The 23,561-nt window shown below is 52.4% G+C and overlaps 1 protein-coding gene across 1 annotated transcript in view; it reads left to right on the top strand.

The window, feature by feature from the left end:
• The first annotated feature begins 1,792 nt into the window (after positions 1-1,792).
• Positions 1,793-23,561, top strand: part of LTBP2 (latent transforming growth factor beta binding protein 2) — a 100,938-nt gene continuing 79,169 nt past the window's right edge. Inside the window, exons 1-2 of the mRNA XM_066344034.1 lie at positions 1,793-2,607; positions 9,493-9,563. Coding sequence (XP_066200131.1) covers positions 2,114-2,607; positions 9,493-9,563 — 565 coding nt within the window. The 5' untranslated portion in view covers positions 1,793-2,113. The remainder of the gene's footprint in view (positions 2,608-9,492; positions 9,564-23,561) is intronic.

Genomic DNA, 23,561 nt, shown 5'->3' on the forward strand with positions numbered 1-23,561 from the left:
TGACTTGAGCCTGACCTGCGAGAGCACAATGGATAGAGCATGGACCTGGAATGCTGAGGTCGCTGGCTAGAAGTCCCTGGCTTGCCTAGTCAAGGCACATATGAGAAGCAACTACTACAACTTGATGTTTCCTGCTCCTCCACAGCCTTTCTCTCTCTCCTCTTTCTAAACTCAATACATAAAACCTTTTGTAAAAAAAAGTTAGAACCTGACCTGTGGTGGTGCAGTGGATAAAATGTCAACCTGGAATGTTGAGGTTGCCGGTTTGAAACCCTGGGCTTGCCTGGTCAAGGCACATATGGGAGTTGATGCTTCCTGCTCCTCCCCTCTTCTCTCTCTCTCTCCTTCTCTCTCTCTCTCCAATAAAAATGAATAAATAAAATCTAAAAAAAAAAGTAAGAAAAAACAGTAATGACTTGGGAATGGGAAGGCTGCTTTAGATTGGGGAGGTCAGGGATGGGCACTCCGGGAGGTGATGTTTGAGTTGAGAAGAGAAATGATGAGGAGCTAGTCCTATAAACATCTTGGAGATGAGAGTTCCAGCGGCAAGGAAGTGGGCATTAACTTGGCTTGTTCGAGGAGTAGGGAGGAAGGCAATGAAGCTGCAATGCAGTGGTGAGTGCTCCTGCAAAAGGTGAGACCGATCAGATAGGGGGCCAGTCATGCAAGGCTTCAAAGGCGAAGGTCAGGAGTTGAGCTGTGCTCCAACATTAGGTTGAAACTGCCTGTCCTTTGTGTAATGTGGGAGGTTGCCAACTGGTCCCTGCCAGACTGCTCTGTCTCTCTAGGAAACAGTAGGCTACAGAAATGCACCCATGGTTGCCAGGCCTTTAGACTTAGGACAAGGGGCCATGGGTGTGAATGATGAGCTAATTGTTGGAGGTACTCAGGTGGGCGGCAAATGGCATTCTTGCACCCCTCTTCCTTCACTGCCAACACAAGAAGATGTGAGCACAGGATCCATCAGAGGCAAATTAGATTCCCTTGGGGGAAATTCCTCCAGCCGTGATGGACTTCTGAGCCCGAGGCAGGAAGCCAGGATCTCATTCCCCTCTTGGACATACGCTGTTTCCTTGAATGACCTTATTCTAGACCTTCCAGGTCTACCTTCTGTGAAAAAAGAGGACATCCAGTCATCAGGCTTGACTGTGACTCAACAGGAAGCAGACAAGAACAGGGGAGCAAAGGCAGCTGGCTGCAGCAGGTTGCTCTACAGCTGCAGGATGGCCAAGGACACAGTCAACTCCACTAGAGGGCGCGCGTCCCTCCCAGGCGACCTTCCAGGGCTTCCTTCACGAGAACTTCCAGACCTCCCCGCGCTGTCCCAGAGCCTGCATCCGGGCGTACGCCCCCCAGTGGCTGGGGCGAGAAGCCAAGGAACCAGACGTCCGTCCCTAGGGTCTGTCTCTGTCACGATGTTCTTGGTACCTCCTCCGGCCTTCCTCAGACCTTTGAGGCTGTAGTCTTGGTCATCCAGCCCGGAGTTTGTCCGCGAAATCAGGGGCAGGTGATAAATTCAAGACAAATCAGCAGTCCGAGCTTGCCCAGGATGGAAGGTGGCTCCCGTGCCGCTGTTCCTGCCGGCGTCCTGTCTCGTACCAACCCTCGGGTCAGCCCTGCGCCATCCTCAGCTACTCACGGGTTAACCCCCTTCACCGCCCGTTCGCTTCCCGGTGCCAAAGTGGGTGTTGCTGGAATTCCTCTCTCCCTCTCCCGTAATGAGGGGGCTGAGCTGTCCCTCCGAGGAGGGGGCATGGTGTGGATAAAAGAGACGAAAAAACAGGGAGAGGTTTCCAAAAATAAAAACCCTCCAGTTCCCCTTCGGAAGGCTACAGCGACGCGGAGAAGGCGCGAAGGTAAAGCAGCGGTGCGCGCCCAGCTGCAGACCAAGCGCCTTCGCCAGGCTCAGGGCGCACAGCCCCTGGCCACTTCGTCGCCCAGCCTTCGCCCCGGGGAGATCCCGGACAGCAGTCTGACTCCGGGGCCCCCTAGACGAGTAGAAGCGGGCCACCAGGAGGGGACCCGAGCGCAGCCCGCGGGCGGCCTGGCTCACCAACGGCCAGTCCCCGGACTGCTCCACGCGCGCACCGCTCGCGCCGTAGCCCCCGGCACTATGAGGCCGCCGACCACCAACCCTTGCCCGGGGCGCGCCCTGTGGACCCCCTGGAGAAGCTTTCTGCCGCTCACACTGGCTTTTTTCCTGGGCATGGGTCATGCTCAGAGGGACCCGGTGGGAAGATACGAGCCGGCTGGCAGGGACGCGAGTCGGCTGTGGCGCCCCGGGGGCAGCCACCCCGCAGCGGCTGCAGCCGAGGTATACAGTCTGTTCCGGGGGCAGGACGCGCCCGTCCCGGGCTCGCCGCCCGTGGAGCGGACCCAACCCGGCTGGGGGAGCCCCAGGAGGCCCGCCGAAACGGAGGCCAGGAGGCCGCCCCGCGCGCAGCAGCCACGGCGACTCCGGCCACCTGCGCAGACTTGGAGAAGCAATCGCTTGGGCCAGCAGCAGCCCGCACATCGGGCACTGGCCGCCCCGGCTCTCCCGCGTTTCGGAACCCTGCAGCGGCCCCGGACTGCGCCCCCAACCCCGCCGCGAGGACGGCTCACCGGGTGAGCGCTGGAGAGGGAAGCGTGGGGGTTGTGGGGAAAGAGGGCTGGAGCTGTGCGCTCATTCCTGGAGGGATGTGCAGGCGAAAAGAGAGGGTGCCAGGCTCTGCCCTTTGTCCCTCTGGCTGCGGTGAAAGAGTTCGGAGCCAGGCTTGGAGATCTGACCCACTTTCAGAAAAGTTGAGGGGAAAGAGAAACACAATCCTCACTCTTTCGTACCAGCTCGCTGAGACCCAATGTTAAATCCTTACCTAATGCGTATTTGCATTTGCCGGCCCTCAGCTAACCTGTGCAGCCAGGGTCGGAGAGGGAGCCGAGAGCGGCGGCGGGGCGGGCGTTCTAGGCACTTCAGACCCAGGGGAGGTGGCGCCAGCGCGAAGCACGGATAGGTGGAGGATGTCCGGGACTCCAGAGTGCGAAGGCGGATGCATATCTGGGAAGGAGGCTTGGCAGCGAAACCTACACACGGGGACAAATGTTTGGTTGGGCGCAGACTGGCCAGGATACAGTGATGGTTGGATGTGGGAGTGGGCGTTGGCTCGGGGGCACTTTGGACAGGAAGCCTGCCCCGGTGTGGCTGCGGTCAGTGGTGAGGTGAGGAAGAGGGTCTGTGTGTCCGCCTGCGCAGCTAAGTGTCAGCGCGCGGTTCAACCACTTTGCGGGGCTAAGGCTCTTCCCAGCCCTGCGATTTACTTTCCACCCTCTCCCCGCCACCGCCACTGCCTGCCGGGGGCGTGGGGCGGCTCCTCAGTCGGGGAGCGTCCTGGCTGCCAGGCGCTGGGCCTTGCCTGCGTGTATCAGGTGTCTCTAGAATGAGGGCCCCGGGAGCCCTGGGCGGTGCAGGGCTGGGTGGAGGCACCACCGAGAGGTCGGGAAGAAACCTGGCTGCCCTCTTGGCCTGGGTCCAATTTACCAGTTGGGTTTAGTCCTCGTGCACAGCGGGCAGGGCACTTGTACGCCAGGTTCTATGCCCAGGGATGTTCTTACGGCCTCCGCGGCGGCAGCACACCTCCCACACTTCAGCAGGACTCCCTTGCTTCCTTCAGACCTCTGCTCAGAGAGGCCTTCTCTGACTGCTCCTGCCCCACCCTCCCTCTCCCTTCAGCCTGCTTTAGTCTCTTCATAGCACTTATTCCCCATGTGACATATAATATTTGTTTCTGTTTCTGTGTTATGGTCTGGTCTCCCAGCCCATGCTAATGTAAGTTCTATGAAAACAGATGCCTTGTTATGTTCACTGTTCTGTTACCAGTGCCCGGAAGAGTGCTGCATGTGTGTGGCGCTCATCAAGTGCCCGTTAAATGAGTGAATGAGCTCCCTGCTGCCCAGGAAGGCCCAGCTTAAAGCAGGCGGAGAGTAGACCCATGCACTCGGCCAAGTGGCTTACACACAAAATCAGTCAACAATTGTTAATGGGGCATCTGCCATGTTTTAAGTGTTTTTTTTTTTCTCCCTCTTTCCTAACCTGTGCAAGTGAATGCATGTTTGTTAAGAGCAAAGTGTGGGGAGCATGGGATAGGGGACGGGTCCCAGAGATGAAGGCACTGTTCCTGCCGGGAGAGCAACTCAATTACTCATAATCAAGTTGGAGAAATGACCAGATACGTACCAGTGAATGTGCTTATTGTTAAGTATGAAGAAATGGAAGAGTTGTGCTGAGGAGCTCTGAAGACAAGGGGGCCCTGTGAGCTGGAACCCCTGGCACTCAATGGGCAGCATATGGAGAAGCAGAGGTGGCAGGAGGGGGGCCTAGAGGTATAGCACTGCCCAAGGACAAAGACTTCTCACTGTTGGCATTGGCTTAGGGGCAGGACTGCACCTGTGTGCAGTGGAGCCGTGGGGGCGAGGCTGGAAGCGTAGGTTAGGCGAGATCGTGGAGGAGCTTACAGTGTAGGCGTTTAAGCGGGGGTAAGGGAGTGGGGTAACAGAGGGCAGGCTTGGGAGGGTGCACTATTAGAAGTCATGAAATTAGGTAGTGATGAGCAAAGCAGATTGTCACCACAATAAGGCTGTCAGACATGCACAGGTGTGTAAGTACATGGGCTGGGTGCCACTCACGGGCACCTGCTATATGCAGGTGTATACATCATATCACATGCTGGGTTTGGCTTCTTCCCCAGATTTTTTTCTGCAGCTTTAATAAGGGTAAGTTCGTCTGGCACTCCAGCCAGCCACTCTAATCAGCTGGGTAGGAGTTGAGTGACAATCTTGTTAATGGGCTTTCTCTACCCAGGTCCATTCTTGCTAACAGCTCCTGGCCAAGTCCATCTCTCTTGCAATTGCCTTGCCTGTTTCTTAGGGCCAAGGACCAAGTGCCACCTGCTGGTGAAGCTTGGCATTACATTAGTACTACTGGGGATCATTCATTCATTCATTCATTCATTCTTCATTCACTCAACAAGTATTTGGAAGGCTGCCAACAGGCCAGGCACTGTGCTGAATGGTGGGGATAGGCAATGGCCAACACTGTTTTTGTCCTCATGGAACTTGAAATGTAGTGGAGATTTATTGCACACAACAAACCAGAGTAGACACAGTTCCTGCACTAATGACATTTACAGTCAGTAGGAGACTTTTTAAGCCATTGTTTCCCAAAATTCAGGGTTTCTTGAACTAGCCTCAAGGTATACCTCTTTCATAATATTTTTTCTTTTATCTCTTGCTGTATTGTTTTCTTTAAATTTATATATTGTTAAAATAACACAATTTTGTGTTTTATTTATTTTAAAGTATTTTATATTATGAAGTTTTGTACAAATACACAAAAAGGTATTAGATATAATATAACTCATAATCCAGTTTTATCAAATCTTAATATTTTGGCACATTTGCTTCTGATTTTTTTAAATTGAAATTTTCTTTGTAAATTTGCCTCCATCCCTACCCTAAATTACTTATGATTCCAACATATGTTTTTATAGTACCACTACAGATACATGCATTCATAAAATAACAATTTGTTTTGCATATTTTAAACATAGATGAGTGATGTCATACTGTGTTATCTTTCTACCAGTTGTTCCCCTCTGTTAGATTTTTGAGATTTAACTATGTTAATATAAATAGCCCAAGTTTACTCATTTGAACTATTGTATATTATTTTACTGTCTGAATATTCCACAGTTTATTTATCTATCCTCCTGTTTTTAGACACTGAAATGTGCTACAGCTTCTTTGCTATTATAAATAGTCTTTGACTTATTTTTTTCTACATAAATTTATTTTCAAAGAAATCTTGTATTACTATCATAAGTTGAAAATAGTACCACCTGTCACGAAGAGAAGATGACAGTAGGAAAATTGAAATAAAAAAAATATTCTCAAATTCTATTCAGACACCATTATCTTAAGAAGCTCAATCCCATGGTGTGTTCTCCCTATTGGAAAGGAGGATGGGAAAGTATTAGGAGAAGGACCAGGCTTGCAGCTTCAACCTCAGGCAGATTTTTTTTTCATTGATCTAATCAGACTGGAAAGATGACTGGAATGGGAATCACTTTCTCACCATGTGACTCAGAGTTGTTGAATGCTGTGATCGTGGAAACTTAAAACCCACTTTCCTGCTCTCAGTACGGCTCATCTGCTTTTTGGGAAACACTAGATTAAGTGAAACAAGGAAGTATTAAATTTATTACATGTGTCAGGCACTGTGTTAGACTCTAGAGGCACAAAGAGGAATAAGAAAGAACCCTCAAGGTAGTCAAACAGAGACCCATGCAACCAACATCCTGAGACAATCAGTACTAAAAGATGACAGGAAATGGAGAATGGGGAAGGCTGGGTAGATGTCAGGGGAGGTTTTACACAAAGGAGGTAAGATTTGATTTGCAAGTCTTGGCATGGAAGGATTTTAATTGCCAAAGAAGAGAGGGAAGGCAGTCTAGACAGGGAGTAGCTTAAGAAAAAGCATCAAAATGTGATCATACAGTATGTGGACATCCCGGGTTTGATCCCCAGTCGGAGCACACATGAGAAGCAACCATCTGCTTCTCTTCTCCACCCTCTACCCCTTCTTCCTCTCTTCCCCTCTCACAGCCAGTGAGTGGCTCAATTGGTTCATGCCTCAGCCATGGTCACTGAGGATAGCTTGGTTGGTCCAAGCGTTGGCCTCAAGGACTGAGGATAGCTTGGCCGATTTGAGCATCGACGCCAGATGAGGGTTGCCAGGTGCAGCCCAGTCAGGGTGCATGCGGGAGTCTGTCTCTCTATATGCCCTCCTCTCACTTAAAAAAAAATTTTTTTTTAAAGTGATCATAGAAAATGCAATTGAAGGATGACAAACTTTGTATGTTTGGAGAACCACAGCCCTGGTTGCGGATGGTCATGGCGATGAGGGAGGAGTGATGGAGAGAATTAGACTACAGAGTCAGGTGGGGCCCTGGTTAGCTTTGTAGAGGCCAGTGGAGAGGGAAGGTTTTAAAAGGATTTGTATGATGAGATTTGTTCCAAGTGGAACAGCATCTGTCCCAAGCTCTTAGCCAGAAGTATGCCCAAGTATTGGGCAATGATGTTGCATCTTGGGCTGTTTGCTGAGTGGTGTCATCTGGAAAGCTGGGCTTGTGTGATCTCTAAGTGGTACCTTCCAGGGAGTCAGAACCACTGAGTCATATACCCCAGCTAGTCAGGCTAATTGCTCTCTCCAGCTCTCAACCAGAGCCCACTGGATGGTCATCTCCCAGCTGGCTACCTTCCTGGGCCTCTACCAAGACTCTAATACTGTCTAGAAAGGCCTCTGATTGAAAACCCGAATCCCTCTTGAGTAACGTCCCCGTCCCAGGGTGCTTCCCCCATACCCACTGCCTGGCAGCCTTTGATTCTGGTCAGTCTTCACTGTGGCCCTGCTGGCCCTGAGGGTCCCACCATGGGCAGCCAAGGGAGGTCCAGCTGCTGCCCTCCTACAGTCAGCTGCACAGCCATCCTCAGGTCATCTGAGGTGACAGCTGGCTCAGGGGCCTCCTTGGACAGGGCTCCATGCCATAACCACCCAGCCAGGCAGGCCCCTCAGTTCATGCTATCTGGGCTCCACAGGCCCTAGTTCTTAGAAAACTCCCAGGGAATGTGTTCTGTTTTCTTTCACAGAGCTCCCAGGCCTCTAAAAAGCCTTGCCACCATCACAGGGGTAATGACTTACAAATGGGTAGGCAGTGCCCCCTTCCACCAGGGTACACATTCAGATACCCTGAGTATGAGAACCAGCCCCTTCTCCAGAGCCCGGTGCTTGGGCTCTGATGGAGTGGAGGCCATCATGGGGCCAGGAAGCTGCCGAAAGCAGTGGTCCAGAGAGGCTTCGAGGTGGCCAGAATGGCACAGCCCTTGCCTGGGGGGACATTCTGGGAGCTCCCTGGGAGGTTGGGCCAAAGGGCTAGGAATGAGCCTCATCTTTTTCAAGCTGCAGGAATTTATTTTGAATGTTTTGTAAGGCTCCAAAACCACACGAGCTTTGGGGTCCACTCAAATGTCAAACAAATTCCTAAGCGGGACCAGATGCTTGCCATGCTGGCCACAGATGGCAAGAGATGGCCCTGGCCCTGCCCTTCACCCTGACTGTTAGGGTGACCTCTGCCACTGCACTCACCCTGAGTGTCCCTGAGTGCTCAGCAGTCCACTTCTGATGCTCATGATGGGCTCCACGAAGCCAGACCCAGGCCCGCCTGAGCCAAGGAGCCAGGCCTCCAGAAGTCTTCTTCCCTTCTAGGGAACACCCAGGTCTGGGCATTTGGGTCTTTAGATCGAGAGACAGGGCTGGTGCTTCAGGGGGCTTCACCAGACACCTGAAAGCAAAGTTTGGGTGAGCCCCAGCCATTAGCGCAGGTTAGCATTTCCTGAGGGTGTCCTCAGCGCCAGCACCAAAGAGTAGCTGGGAGGAGGACTGTGTCCCGTGAAGGAAGTTCCATCACCCTGCCCAAGTTAGAACAGAGCGCTCCTTCTGCAGAGGCAGCTCAACCCAAGTCCCCAGCCCCACCTTCCTATCAGCTCGCCACCCTGTTAAACAGAAATTCTAGAGCCCAGTGCTCAGTCTTCCTGTGCACTAGCCTGCTGAGGGCTAAAGCTCCTCCCACTGTGCATTGTTGGCAGGTGATGCACTTGTATGTCCTTAAGACAGTTTTATGTGTATCTTCCAGCTCCCCTTGGATCGTCAGCATTTGTTGGGCAAGGACCGTGGTGCTTATTTTCTGGTGCGAAGCTGTGCAGAACTGGAGCGTGACTTAGAGTTGGGCCAGCTCAGGTTTAAAGCTGGCTCTGGCTCTCATGGTTTAAAACCTTGGCAAGTGACTGGACCTCTCTAAGCTTGCTATTTGATCATCTTCATGATCACTGTCATTACTGCCCCAGTGGGCTCTCTATTGCAGTGGTCCCCAACCCCGGGGTCGTGGACCTGTACCTATCCGTGGGCCATTTGGTACCTGTCCGCAGAGAAAGAATAAATAATTTACATTATTTCTGTTTTATTTATATTTAAGTCTGATTGATGTTTTATTTTTAAAAAATGACCAGATTCCCTCTGTTACATCCGTCTAAGACTCACTCTTGACGCTTGTCTCGGTCACGTGATACATTTATCCGTCCCACCCTAAAGGCTGGTCCGTGAAAATATTTTCTGACATTAAACCGGTCCGTGGCCCAAAAAAGGTTGGGGACCACTGCTCTATTGTACAGATGGAGAGAGAGGTTTCCTGACGTCATGCAGAGAATGGCCGAGTCAGGACTCAGTGTCAGATCTGCAGGGTCCCAGCGTGCGTACCGCAGGCCGTGCAGCCTCCCTAGATAAGGGGACAGTCTGCCAGCCTGACAGCGTTCTCTTGCAGGGGGCAGGACCATCAGAGGGGCCCTGTGAATAGTCCTTCCCTGAGCATCTTTGTACCTGACCTTGTTTTGGTGACTGTGCAGGAGGAACGTCTGCGGGGGAAAGTGCTGCCCGGGATGGACAACAGCCAACAGCACCAACCACTGTATCAAACGTGAGTGGCCCCACCCCTACCGGTCTCCTTCTCTCTCCTCCAAACTGGGTGGGGCACGGGGATGGCCCCTACCAGTCTCCTTCTCTCTCCTCCAAACTGGGCGGGGCACGGGGATGGCCCCTAATGGTCTCCTTCTCTCTCCTCCAGACTGGGCAGGGCACAGGGATGCCAGAGCCTGGATCAGAAGTGTCTTCCCAGTTGGCCTCCTGGGGGTGCAGGTCCTCTCTGCAGTACAGGCAGTATGCCCTGGAGAGGAGGAGATTATAACATGCCTCCAACTGAAAACAGCTTCTCAGATAAAAGCCCCACTTATGTTTTTAAAGCTTCCTGCATTCCCTTCCTGCTGCCCACTGTGTTGACACCTCACTTGCCATGTCTGAGGGGTCTGTTAGGTGCCCCTGTGCCCCCATGGTCTGTAGAATGTGGCTGGCCCAGAGCCTCTGCACTGGACACTTCCGGGGCAACGTGCATAGTGCATGTGATGGGAAGCCACCCTCTGTCCTGGCCTCTGTCAGGCATCCGGCCAGGCTGGTCAGCTGAGGCTCCCAGCCCGTGGGGGGGGGGGGCAGACTTCCCTTGGACTGCTCTGAAGCCTGGCAGGCTGGCCCAGGTGGGGAGGGAAGAGAACAGTCATCTTTGTTACATGGGAACCAAGGAGTGGGGCAGGGGGAGCTGGAGCCCCGTGCCAAGCCTCCATGGATGGTGTCAGAGGCAGTGACAGAGACAATGGACAACACCCACATGGTACTCACTGGGCGCAAGGTGCACGTCCATTCCCATGCGGGGGACAGGTAGTATCACTGTGCATTTGACAGATGAGAAAACCGAGACACAGATAGGTCACTTGCTCAAGGTCACATGACCTGAAATGGCAGGATTTGAACTCAGGTAACCTGACTCCAGGGTACTGTCACTATTATTACTACCACCATTGCTACTACTGCCACATTACTGCTGCTACTGCACTACTAGCTCATCCCTGGAGCTTAACTACATTTCCAACACTGTGCTAAGTTCTCCATATACAATACATTATCTTAGTTAACTCTCTCAATAACTCTACAGCACAAGCACTCATAGATCATCCCCATTTACGGATGAGGAAACTGAGGCTCAGGCCAGTTGGGAAACATGGCCAGGGATATTCTACCCTAAGTGCTGGAGCAGTGGAGATGAGACAGGGAAGACATGGGGCTGCATCCAATCCCGTGGGGTAGGGATGCTGGCTCGCCAAGCCCTTGGTTCTGTCTCGGCCTGGACCTTTCCCAGTCAGCCAATGCTGCACAGGCAGAATCCTGGGCCTCTCTGAGGGTCTCCAGATAAAGAAACAAAAACCCCAAATTCAAAAACAGACAGCAAAGCAGATTGTCTGCCTGGAAACTCATTCTTTTTCAGGGACCCCGGACTAGAGTAGACTCTCAGAAGACAGGCCCTCTGTGGCTGGGGGAGGAGTGGAGGGGGACACCTCATAATTTTAAAGATGAAGACAGTGAGCCTCAGAGAAGTGGAGACTAGCTCCAAGTCACACACCTCATGAGAGGAGGATCTGGGACTCAAAATCAGCAGCTACCCTGGGCAGAGAAGCCAGGGATGTGGGTAGTCAGCTCGTTTTATGCTCAGCAGAAGCTCTGGCATTTTTTAAAAAGCACCCTAGCCCTGACTGGATAGCTTGGTTGGTTAGAGCTTTGTCCCGAAGCCAGAGGTTGCCGGTTCAATCCCCAGTCAGGGCACATACAGGAACAGATCAATGTTTCTCTCTCTTTCTCTCTCTCTCTCTCTCTCTCTCTCTCTCTCTCCTGTAAAAGAAAAAAAAAAAAAAAAGCATTCTAGGTGATTCTGGCCAGAGCTGAAGACACTGAGTGGAGTTTGGGGTCAGTCAGAGGACCTACCTTGGGGGCTGTCCTACTCAGTTTTGAAGTTCCCCTGAATCTTCTGGGATCTTATTTAAGCGCAGGTTCTGATTCCGCATGACTGGGGCAGGGCTGGAGAGTCTGCTTCTCACTAGTTCCCAGGGGATGCTGCTGCTGGTCCAGGGACCACACTCGGAGTTGCAGGGCCATGGGCGACTGGAGGCCTTGGCAGGGCTTTGGGGTTAGAGGTGGGGAGGAGGGTTAGAAAGTTCCAGCCAGCTTAGCAGGGAGTGTTGCTGAGGTTTGAGTTGAAGCTGGAGCAGGGCGCCTTCAGAGGGGGTGGCTCTCTCACCAGCTGCCCCAGAGGTCTGGGCATGGGCCTCGCTCTGGCCCTCCAGCCCTGAAGCTTCTCTGCTTCCTAACTCGCACGTGATTTTCCAGCACTAGTCTATGCCAAACTGGAGTTTCGACACTGGAAACTTGAAATTGGGTGAGTCTGCAGATTGTCAGAACCAATGTGTGTGTACACCCCCACGACCCAGCAGGCGGTTGCTCCAGCATGCTGCCAGTACCCACTCCACCCCGGGGGTCCGCAGGCCCTGTGGTTTCCCTCCCGGGCCCTCTCCGCTGCTGCTCCCCTGGTCGTCCCCCGACCCATGCATGCAGGCTGGCACTTCTCCTGGAGGAAGTGCCAGTGGGCATCAGCCTTTCCCGCTTGAAGTCGGCTTGCCCACGGAAGGTCTTTGTGCTAATTAGCTGGGCCCTATGCTGCTTGCGTGTTGCTGTTTCTCTGCTAATGAGCCTAACAAGAACCACTTGGGCAGTGGGGCGTTGGCCCTGGATGGCTGGGTCCTGAGCTCCGTAGAATGTGGGGCGCTTGGCTCCATGTCCTGTCAACTGGCGCTCCTGCCACCCCAATAGTTTTCCCGCTCCCTCTCCCCTCCCCACAGCTGCCCCTCCGCCTGGAGCTGAGACCCCCAGTGCCCGGGAATGCTCAGGACTGTCCTAGCAGTTTCACACATATGGGGTGACTCCCCAGCCAGCAGCAGAGGAGGGCAGACAAAAATGTGTGTGACATCCTCCCGCTGCCAAGAATGAAGTCTAGTCCCAGAAGCATGTGAAGACTCAGTCTGTGCCCTGGTGTCTCCCAGATATCTGTGGGCTCAGCCACAGCCTATGAGCAGGGAGTGATGGCCCAATCCCACTGGGGACCCCTCGTGCCTACTCTCACAGAACCTTAGGTTGCTGTAACATACCAGTCCGTCCCCCGGCAGGCCCTGTCCTTCACCCTGCCCAGTCACTGGCCCTTGGGGAGCCACTATGTCTGCAGGTGGCCATTGCCGGAGCTACAGCTCCTCCTTCCCCCTTGATGGGATCTCAAGTTGGGCCCTCTCTCCTCTCATCTTGGTATCTGCCTGTTCTTCGGTGGCTTCTGTTCTTCATGGCCAGATCTGCCATGTGGTTTACGTGTCTAGGCATTTGTGGAGGCTGTGGGCTGGGGCCTGCCCGGCCCGCTCGGCTGAGGGTAGGGCTGGGAAGTGTGGGTGAGTGAGTCCTGTTTATAGTTAGGGCTTTTGGAAGACTGTCCAGTCTTCCAGACTGGCTCGTCCTCATCACCACATCAACACGCACACGCACACACATGCATGCACACACAATGGGAAGAGGATTTGAAGAATTCTTTTAAATTTTTTACTTATTGATTTGAGAGAGAGAGAGAGAGAGAGAGAGAGAGAGAAACGTCGATTTGTTGTTTCACTTATTTATGCATTCATTAGTTGATTCTTGTATGTGCCCTGACCAGGAATCAAACCTGCAACCTTGAAGTATCGTGATGTCACTCTAAACAAAGCTACCCAGCCGGGGCAATGAAGAATTCTTTAAATTCTCATTTTATCCCAGCCTAGCTGCACAGGGGTTGGGGTTGTCCTGTGGAGGGGAGAAGGAGTCCTTGCGGTTGAGGAGGGGGCTAGGTGGATTACTCACCCCTACACCCCCGGTCATACATAAGGCTTCAGGTTAAGAGCATGTGCGTTGAATTCTGGTGCCAGATCCAAGGAATGATGAGTGTGAGTTCCAGTACTGGGTCCTCAGGCAAGTGACTGGCCCTCTTTTGCCAAAGAGCCTCATCCATATAGTGGGTATAAAAACTGGTAAGAATTGTTTTGGGGAGATTAATAATAATAACACTCTGTAGCTCTTCCTGTGGGTCAGGATTTTATATTATTAATTTTTAACCCTGTGAACTAGACTTGATTTTTATTCCCATTTACAAACAAGGTTAACTATTTGTCTCAGTCTTGTAGCTGGGAACCAGCAGAGCCTGGAAGGTGAGCTGTTGTCTTAGTTTATTTAGATCCAGGGGACTGTACTGCTGCCTGGGTTTAAATAACAGCTCCACCACTTAGCTACATGACTGGCCCAGATGCTTAGCTCCCTGTGCCTCAGTTTCCTCTCCTGTGAAATGAGACTCGTATTCGTCTCTGTCTCACATAGTTAGTTTTAAGGAATGAATGAGATAACTCGCGTTAAATGTTCAGTTCAAGGCCTGGCACGTTCCAGGTGCTCTATCCGCGTTTGGCCTTGATGTTGAGAACAGGGGCAGTGTCTCCTGGCCCCCAGCATGCTGCTCAGGAGCAAGTGTTCACTGGACACAAAGTAAAGGCTCAGTAAGTGTGTACTGAATAACACAGGGCCTAGCCCAGGTCTGTGCTGAGACGAGCCCTTCTGCAGCCCCAGCTCTATCAGCCCTTCCTAAGAACTCCCCACAGTACTCAGGGGACCCACAGGAGATCTGGAGTGGCCTGGGCCTTTGCTACTGCCTTCTCAGTCCTGAGCCTCTGCGTGGCTTTCATTCTGGTCCTATCTCAGTGCCGCAAGGACTCCAACCCTCCCGATCTGGGCTTCGCCTTGGCTTTCCTGAGGGGGCTTCCCGAGCCCATTTATCCCAGCCTTCTAATGACCTCGTCCCAAAGAGTAAGAGCCCTAACTTTGGAGCCAGACTCCCTGGGTTCAAATCCTGCTCCATCACTTACTAGCATGGTGATCTCAGGCAACTACTTGGCTAATGCCAGGTTCAGTTTCCCCACATGTCAAGTGAGGATGTGAATAGTACTTATAGTGGTTATAAGAAGGAAGTAAAGAGATACATGTATAGAAATTAGTCCAGAGCCTCGTAATGGTAAGTACTGAACAAAATATTCAGGAAAAGGGTCAGGGCAGGGTGCAATTTGCTGATTCTTTACTGATTGGTCACGGACCACCGGCAGCCAGAGTGGTGGAGAGGAAAGTGGGAAGGGGCTACAAGGAAGAACCACATGACCTCAGAGAGACCCAGCTGACATGCAGGGGTCAGTCCTGGCAAGAGACCATCCATCTCCCTCCCCACCACCTGCGGGCACCTTAGGTCTTCCTGGTGAGCGGGTGTGTCTCCTGAAGATCAATTTTAGGAGATGTTCTCACCCGGAGCCTCCTGAAGCCGGTGCTGTGTCCTGTTGATAGCACGGCAGTGCCGCCCCTCTCTACCTACTCAGAGCACGTTTGTTAAGGTAGCGAGTGGGTGAATGATCACATGGGTGAGGAGTTTCCTTCTGCCATCCCCAGCTGCCTCTTCTCGCCTCCTGAGTTGGCTTCTCCTTTTCTACCCAGCATCTTATGGAGCTGCCTCAGGACTTTCCCCAGATCTCCCAAATCCCCCACACCAAAAGCAGGCCATGGGAACAAAGCCAAACATTATTTCTTCCCCATTACTGAGCATTAGTAGGCACCATGCCAAATAATTAATATGCAACAATGATAGTGCCATGCTCTGTGCTAGGGACCAGGCTAAACAATTCACCCCGCTTTGCCCTGTGAGTGGCCATCATGTCATGCTCTATCCTGGCTAACAATTCACCCCCCTTTGCCCTGTGAGTGGCCATCATGTCACGCTCTATCCTGGCTAACAATTCACCCCCCTTTGCCCTGTGAGTGGCCATCATGTCACGCTCTATCCTGGCTAACAATTCAACTCCCTTTGCCCTGTGAGTGGCCATCATGTCATGCTCTGTCCTGGCTAACAATTCACCCCCTTTTGCCCTGTGAGTGGCCATCATGTCATGCTCTGTCCTGGCTAACAATTCACCCCCCTTTTGCCCTGTGAGTGGCCATCATGTCATGCTCTGTCCTGGCTAACAATTCACCCCCCTTTGCCCTGTGAGTGGCCATCATGTCATGCTCTGTCCTGGCTAACAATTCACCCCCCTTTGCCCTGTGAGTGGCCATCATGTCACACTCTGCCCTGGCTAACAATTCAACTCCCTTTGCCCTGTGAGTGGCCATCATGTCATGCTCTGTCCTGGCTAACAATTCACCCCCTTTTGCCCTGTGAGTGGCCATCATGTCACGCTCTGTCCTGGCCCCTTCTGTATCCATGCTGCTGCTTCTCCTCTACCTAACAACTAAACGTGGCTTCCCAGAACCAAGTCCTGGGTCTTCTTTGCTTGCTTGCTGCACCGCTCCTGGGATGATCTAATGCATTCCCATGGATGTAAACATCGTCTCTGAGCTGACGGCGCCCAGATTTATATATATCTTCAGCCAGACCTCTCCCCCGACCTCCAGACTACTCCGTCCCGCTGCCTACTCGACATCTGCTCTTGATGCCTCCCAGACATCACCACCCCAACTTGTCCAAAATGAACTCGTGGTTTCCCTCCCTCTGAGTCAACTCCCCTGGCAGGTCTTATCCACCCTGTTAAAAGGCATCCCCATCTACCTGAATGCTTAAGCCAGACACCTGGGGGCCGTGAGACACCTTCTTCCCCTTCAGGCTTTATATCCAATCCGTCAGGAGCCCTGTTTGTTTTACTCCCTAAGTCTCTGGGGAAGCTGCCTGCTTCTCCTACTGCCTCTCTAGTCTAGGGCTCCAGCACCCTCTCCTGGGTGACAGCAGCCCCTGGCTGACTGCTCACCCCCTGCACTCCTTACCCTCCGCCTCTCTCTTCATAAATTAGATCATAGCACATCCTTGCCCAGACCTTCCTGCCTGTCTCTCGGCGCTCACCCCCTCGCCCACGGAATCCAGCCTGGGCTCCTGGAACGTGCTCCCTCCGGGCTGTGGCACGTGCCGCTCTGCTGCTTTGCTTTTTGTTCTCTCTTTACGAGGCTGGCTCCTCGTCATCCTTCCAGTCTCCGGTTCAAGCTCCCCTCCTCAGAGGAGCTCCCCGAACCACTCAGCCTACAGCTGCCCCCCACCAACCTCACTATTCTGGACCTCCCCCCGCCCCCACTATTTCCGCTGTAACTCATATCCCGATTTCTGTGCTTCTGCTTACTTGCTCACTTGTTTTGTGACAGTCTCTCTAAGTTGAAAGGTACATAGAGAAGAGGACAGTGTCTGTCCTGATCACCATCTTGGGTAAATAGTAAATATCGGATACACATCAAATTATTATTATTTTTTGTATTTTTCTTTTTCTTTTTTTTTTTTTTTTTCATTTTTCTGAAGCTGGAAACAGGGAGGGACAGTCAGACAGACTCCCACATGCGCCCGACCGGGATCCACCCGGCACGCCCACCAGGGGGCGATGCTCTGCCCCTCCGGGGCGTCGCCATGTTTCGACCAGAGCCACTCTAGCGCCTGAGGCAGAGGCCACAGAGCCATCCCCAGCGCCCGGGCCATCTTTGCTCCAATGGAGCCTTGGCTGCGGGAGGGGAAGAGAGAGACAGAGAGGAAAGTGCGGCAGAGGGGTGGAGAAGCAAATGGGCGCTTCTCCTGTGTGCCCTGGCCGGAGATCGAACCCGGGTTCTCCGCACGCCAGGCCGACGCTCTACCGCTGAGCCAACCGGCCAGGGCTTTTTCTGTATTTTTCCGAAGTGAGAAGCTGGAGGGGTCGGGCGCAGCGGACAGATAGACTCCCGCATGCGCCCAACCAGGATCCACCCGGCATCCCCACCAGGGGGCGATGCTAGGCCCATCTAGGGCGTTGCTCTGCTGCAACTGGAGCCATTCTGGAGCCTGAGGCGGAGGCCATGGAGCATCCTCAGCACTCCGGCCAACTTTGCTCCCATGGAGCCTTGGTTGTGGGAGGGGAAGAGATAGAGAAAGGAGAGAGGAAAGATGGGTGCTGCTCCTGTGTGCTGTAGCCAGGAATGGAACCTGGGACTTCTACATGCCAGGCCCTATGTTCTACCACTGAGCCAACTGGCCAGGGCTGCACAACAATTTTTTAGATGAAGATGCTGAGGCTTGCAGAAGTGAAGAAATGTTTTTTAAATTTTTATTTATTTATTTAGATTTTTTTGAGAGAGAAAGGAACATCAATTTGTTGTTCCACTCATTTATGCATTCATTGGTTGCTTCTTGTATGTCCCTTAATGGGGGACTGAACCTGAAACCTTAGCATATCATGACAATGCTCTAACCAACTGAGCTACCTGGCCAGGACAGAAGTGAAGAAACTTGCCCGAGGTCATGTGGTTGGAATTCAGATGCAGGTCTCTTTGACAGCAGGGCCATTCTCTCCTGCACCCTTCTGCCCTGGCCGGGGCTGAGTTGTAGGTGGGAATGGTGCCCTGCCCTCCCAACCTTCCTGGGTCCTGGGCACGGAGCTGGTGCTGCTCTAGGGGGCTTGGCTGGCTCTGTCAGCCACACAACTCTCTGCCATGCCCTGGAGCTGCTCCCCTAAAAGAGACTGGTCCCCGGACTTGTCCCTGATGGGGGCTGTCCCAGGACCCCGTCCCATCCTTCTCTCATCTCCAGGGATCCCATCTGGTTCTAAGGCCTCTAAACCCTGCCTCCTTCTAGACGAGGCCCTTGGGGCTGTGGCAGGGTGGATTGTGACTCTTCTGCTTTGGAGCAGGAGCTGGAGAAGAACCAATGAATGCTTCAGCCCTGGGCCACATCCCCGCCCATGGTCCCCCCTCCTCATGCCTGCTACAACCCGTGGGAATTGGGGCTGCTCCTTGGCCCTGGCCTCCAACTGGCCCAGCATCTAGGCATTTGTTAATGCAATTAGCAGGGCGGTTCATGCAGAGGGGCTGGGGGCCAAGGTCTGACTCACACCTCCCTTTCCTCCCCTCCCTCTGCCAAACGGTAGAGGCCCACTCAGCCTGCCAGACAGTGTCTGCAGAGAGTGCGCGAGGGGCCAAGAACGGCATCTTTCTCTCATTAGAGGCTTTTATGTGAACACAACTGCTATTTTGGAGCCGGGCGCTTGGCTGGCCCCTGAGCCCCAGTGTTGTTTCCAGCCGTCCTAGCTGCGGCCCCAGCACAGCTGCAGTGGGAGCAGGGTGAGTCCTTGAGGTCTTGCCTTCTCCCACTGCCCTGGGGCTCAGGGCTGAGATTGGGGCCTGAGGACACAGACCCGGGGCAGAGCTTGGGTGTGGAGAAGATGAGTTTCTAGGTGGATTCTAAGGTGTAGGAGCCAGACAAAGATTTCCTTGCCTCAGGGATCTCTGACATCTGGGTCCCTTTTCTATGGAAAGCAAAGGTCAAGGTCGGGGAGACACAGCTCAGAGCCACAGGAAGACCCTCTCCCACCCCACTCCCCACAAGTGAATTCTAGGGGCAAAGTGAGGCCTCCAGCCCAGGCTGCATAGCTCAGTTGGGTTAGAACGTTGTCCCAAAGCGCAAAGGTTGCTGGTTTGATCCCTGGTCAGGGCACATGCAGAAGCAGATTTATGTTTCTGTCTCTCTCTCCCTCTTTTCCTTCTCTCTCCCTCTAAAATAAATATAGTAAACATTAAAAAACAACAACAACAGGCCTCCAGGTGGGGTTCTAAGGTGGAGGGATGCCCGGAAAGGGCTGAGGTCAGTACTGAGGGTGAGTAGGAGACTGTCCTGTCTGCAAAGGCCTCTGGATGTGGAAGGGGACACAGCCCCATCCTGAGGGAGGAACTGCGTAGCTCTGTGGGTAGGCTCTTAGTGTCCCACTGACACAAATTTTAGGGAAGATGGAGGTTTTTTTGTTGTTTTTTTAAATTTTTTATTTTTCTGAGGTGAGAAGCAGGGAGGTAGAGAGACAGACTCCTGCCTGTGCCTGACCGGGATCCACCTGGCATGCCCACCAGGGGGTGATGCTTGGTCCGTCTGGGGCATTGCTCCTTTGCTACTGGAGCCATTCTAGCACCTGAGGTGGAGGCCACAGACCTATCCTCAGTGCCTGGGCCAACTTTACTCCAGTAGAGCCTTGGCTGCGGGAGGGGAAGAGAGAGATAGAAAAAAAGGAGAGGGGGAGGGATGGAGAAGCAGATGGGTGCTTCTCCTGTGTGCCCTGGCCGGGAATCGAACCTGGGACTTCCACACGCTGGGCCAAATGCTCTACCTCTGGGGAAGGTGGAGGTTTAATGGAGGAGCAACTGAGCTTCAGATATGGGAGTTCTGGGCCCAGAGTCTGATCTAGAGCTGAGGTTCATCTTCCAGACAAGAGGGGATGGCATTGGAGACTTCGGAGGGAGGCACAGGCCTACGGGGCCCACTCTGAAGTGAGTGCCTCATCTTCGGGGTTACAGATGAAGGGAGGAGGTGTCTCTGAGGAACTGTCATCAGAAGAGAGGGGGGTAAGAAGGGAACTGGCTGAACTTAACACCTGGAAAGCAGTCCTTCTGGATCTCAGGGCTTGGTCCATCTCTCTAGCTGGAGCCTGCGTGGACTCCGCCTTTCTCCGGGGGAAGGGTCACAGTGGAGCTCAGAAGCCCTCTTGCCTCTGCCGTTGGGGTTGCGGCAGGATTTTTTTAAAGCTTTGCAGTGCTGTCTAATAGAACATTTTGTGATGATGGACATAGTCTGTGTCTTTCGTTTCAACACAGTAGCCATGAACCACATGTGGCTAGGGAGGCCTTGAAGTGTGGCTAGTGCAACTGAGGAACTGAATTTTAAATTTTATTGAATTTTAACCAATCTCATCTTAACTAGCCACATACAGCTCATGGTGATAGCATTAGACTACATTGGACAGCACAGCTTTAAAGCGTGCGAGGTACTTCCACATCCATGATCTCTGTTGAGAGTCACAAGAACTCTTTGAGGCAGAGATCAGACCTACTTTATGGATGAGACACCTGAAGCACTGGCTGGAGAATCTCAATGAGATGGGACTTGGCCAAGGTCACGCGGCTGAGGTGTGACTGAGCTGGAGTCACATTAAACTCTGCTGACTCCCAACCCCGTGTTCTTACTGCTACCGAGTAGTGGATTGCAGGGGCTCTGAGCGCATGGTAGGAGCAGCCCAAACAATGGGAGCTGTTTCCAGAATCTCCCCCAGGCCTGCCCATTCCAAGTTTGGTCTCCTCCCAAAGGTGGGGGTTTTGTGTGGAAAATCTGAGCAAACCCCTGCTTGACTGTTTTGGAGCAGAGAGAAGGTAGAAGGGGCACAGCCAGAAGGTAGGGGGCTGGAGGAACAATGCCTTCTATTTCTTACTTTCAAAGCAATGTTGAGAGTTTTCTTTTTATTCCCCTTCTCCTTTGGCATCCTGCTCACTCCACAGAGCTGAACTCCCAGGCTGAAACTTTCCACATGCCCGAGCCTCAGCGAGGGAGGGAGTGCCAGGGGAGTGTGGAGGAGCCCCGATTACGAATGGCCAAAGACGGGCATTGGCGAGTGAGCACAGGGAGGCTGGTGACAGCGTCACCTTCCGGTTGTCTGAGGGTGCCAGCTTTCAACAGGGGGCGGAGTGGGGTGTGTCCTCAATGGCTAAACATGGCCATCATGGCATTGTGCCTCCTCACACATCACCAATAATCAGCCAGCAAAGATTCATTCAAGCCGCATCCCCCATCCTGGGGCGATTGCTCAAGTGTAAGGCACAATCTCTGCTCCTGAGGGAAAATGGAAGGGATGAGGCTCTAGAAGTCTTCCCGGGCCGCCATGTTGGGGAGTTTTCTCTCTTAAAATTCTCGCGGTGCTGGTTGGAGCTGTCTCTCCCAACGGCGGCGTGGCACAGCAGATCTGCCACCGGTCATTCTGGGATGGCTGATTTCCTTTCGGATACTTCAGTTTTGAAACCAGTGCTCATTTGACAGAGGAATGTTTTGCTTCAGTCTCCTTTAAACAAATGGACATGTGACCACTATTGCCTCCCCTTCCCAAAGGCTCCCAAACTCCTGGCTGTGAAGTATCCAAAAACATCTTCGGCACCAAAGTATGGTAGCCAGCTTTCCATTTTGCCAAGTGCAGATGTTAGAACAAACTACCATGCGCCATCACTTTTAATTAGAAAAAGAACACTTTCACACGAAAAAAGTAGAAAAGATATTATTTCAAAATAAAAGACTTTTTTCTTTTTTTTTTTAATTGTAAATAAGGGAACAAAAACTATCACAAAACAACTCAGGAAACTGTTTTCATTTCCCTTGTTTTATAGCAGACCAGAAAAAAAACTGTCATAAAAATGTACCCTTTCATAGACAAGGAGTTGGAACCACTGCTTGCAGCCATTTTGGGGGAGTTTGGGGGAATGAAGAGAGAGGAGAGGGCTTTATGCTCCAATCCCATAGTGTAGAGGTTTAGCTCAGAACAAGACTGAAGCGTTTGAGCGAGGAAGTCGGCTCTTGCTGGGATTTCTGAAAACAATACAAGAATGGATGCAAATGAAGTCCGTGAGGGCTGGCTCAACACCTCTAGAAACCTAAAACTCATTGGAAAATCTTTCTTAGAAGATCTGATCCAGAAAAGTTATCTTCCCAAGTGGGTTTTTTACCACCAACAAATCTGGCTGGTTTGGAAACCTTTTAGAATTTGTATTTACCACAGTGATATATACATATTAAACGCCATTTTTATAGTCCCCACCCCAACTACCCATTTCCATGAGCTGTTCATTATACCAACCAAAGCTTGGTTTGCACTGAGGACCTGACTCCCCGTGTGGCAAGGGCCTTCCCTGGTTATGAGAGCCCACACTGGGCAGAGCTTCCTCTACTCAGGGACCAGTCTGGTTGTCTTTGCACCCCCTACACCCAGTATGACCAAGAGAGGGTGCTTACTAAATGTTTGCAAGAATGTGTTAGTAAGTAAGGCAGAACCAGAAGTAAGTGAGTCGCTGTGAGACACGAGTTTGGGGTTTAGAGAATGGAAGATGTTAAAGTTAAGAATGGACTATGCTCAGAGCCCAGGAGGGGAAAGGTGGAAGCTAGATTGGTTTTTTATTTTGTTTTGTTTTGTATTTTTTCTGAAATGAGAAGCGGGGGAGAGGCTGACAGACAGACTCTCGCATGCATCCAACCAGTCCACCTGGCATGCCCACCAGGGAGTGATGCTTGGCCCCTCTGAGGCATTGTTTTTGCTGCAATCAGAGCCATTCTAGCATCTGAGGCAGAGGCCATGGAGCTGTCCTCAACGCCCGGGCCAACTTTGCTCCAATGGAGCCTTGGCTGTGAGAGGGGAAGAAAGAGAGAGAGGAAGGAGAGGGGAGGGGTGGAGAAGCAGATGGGCACTTCTCCTGTGTGCCCTGGCCGGGAATCGAACCGGAATTTCCACACGCCGAACTGATGCTCTACCGCTGAGCCAACCGGCCAGGGCCTGTTAGATTGGTTTTGAAGGACCATCTTAGAGGCAAGGACACCCACTCAAAGGAGGAAGTGACACCTAAACCGGGAGACTGCTGCATGACCTTCCTGTCACCCACAGCAAGGTTTGGGTATCTGTCAGTAGAGAGGTGTGGCTTTGAAGGACTTGGAGTGATGCAGCTTCATGGTCCACGTGGTAAACCTCTCAGGTTTTCTCTTTCGACTCCCTCCTAAAAACCCAGGGTGGAGACCTGGCCTGGACACACCTCCTTCCCCAGCGTTTGCTGGCCCTGGCTTGGCTGTGGGGCCTTCTCCAGTGGTGGTGGTGACAGGGACCTGGCAGGCAGTCACTCAGGTGGGGCCTGTGAGATCTGCCTCTGCTTCCCTCGCTGAATATTCTCACACGCTATTTATCACCAGACCCCAGCCTCCCTGGACCTCTGACAACTCCTAGAACATTCCATGTTTCTTCCAGCCTCCAGAGCTTTGCACTTGCCTGTCCCTCTGCTCAAGTCTGCCCATATCTTCGTCCTTCCACCTCCTTTGCACCGGTCACATCTCACTCTTCAGACAGTCCTGCCCTAACCCCCATCTAAAGTGCCTGAATATCACCCATGATGTTGCCTGAAACAACATTATACTATTGTTTTCTTTTTCTTA

This window comes from Saccopteryx leptura, chromosome 6, assembly GCF_036850995.1.
Source record: "Saccopteryx leptura isolate mSacLep1 chromosome 6, mSacLep1_pri_phased_curated, whole genome shotgun sequence".
Taxonomy (NCBI): domain Eukaryota; kingdom Metazoa; phylum Chordata; class Mammalia; order Chiroptera; family Emballonuridae; genus Saccopteryx; species Saccopteryx leptura.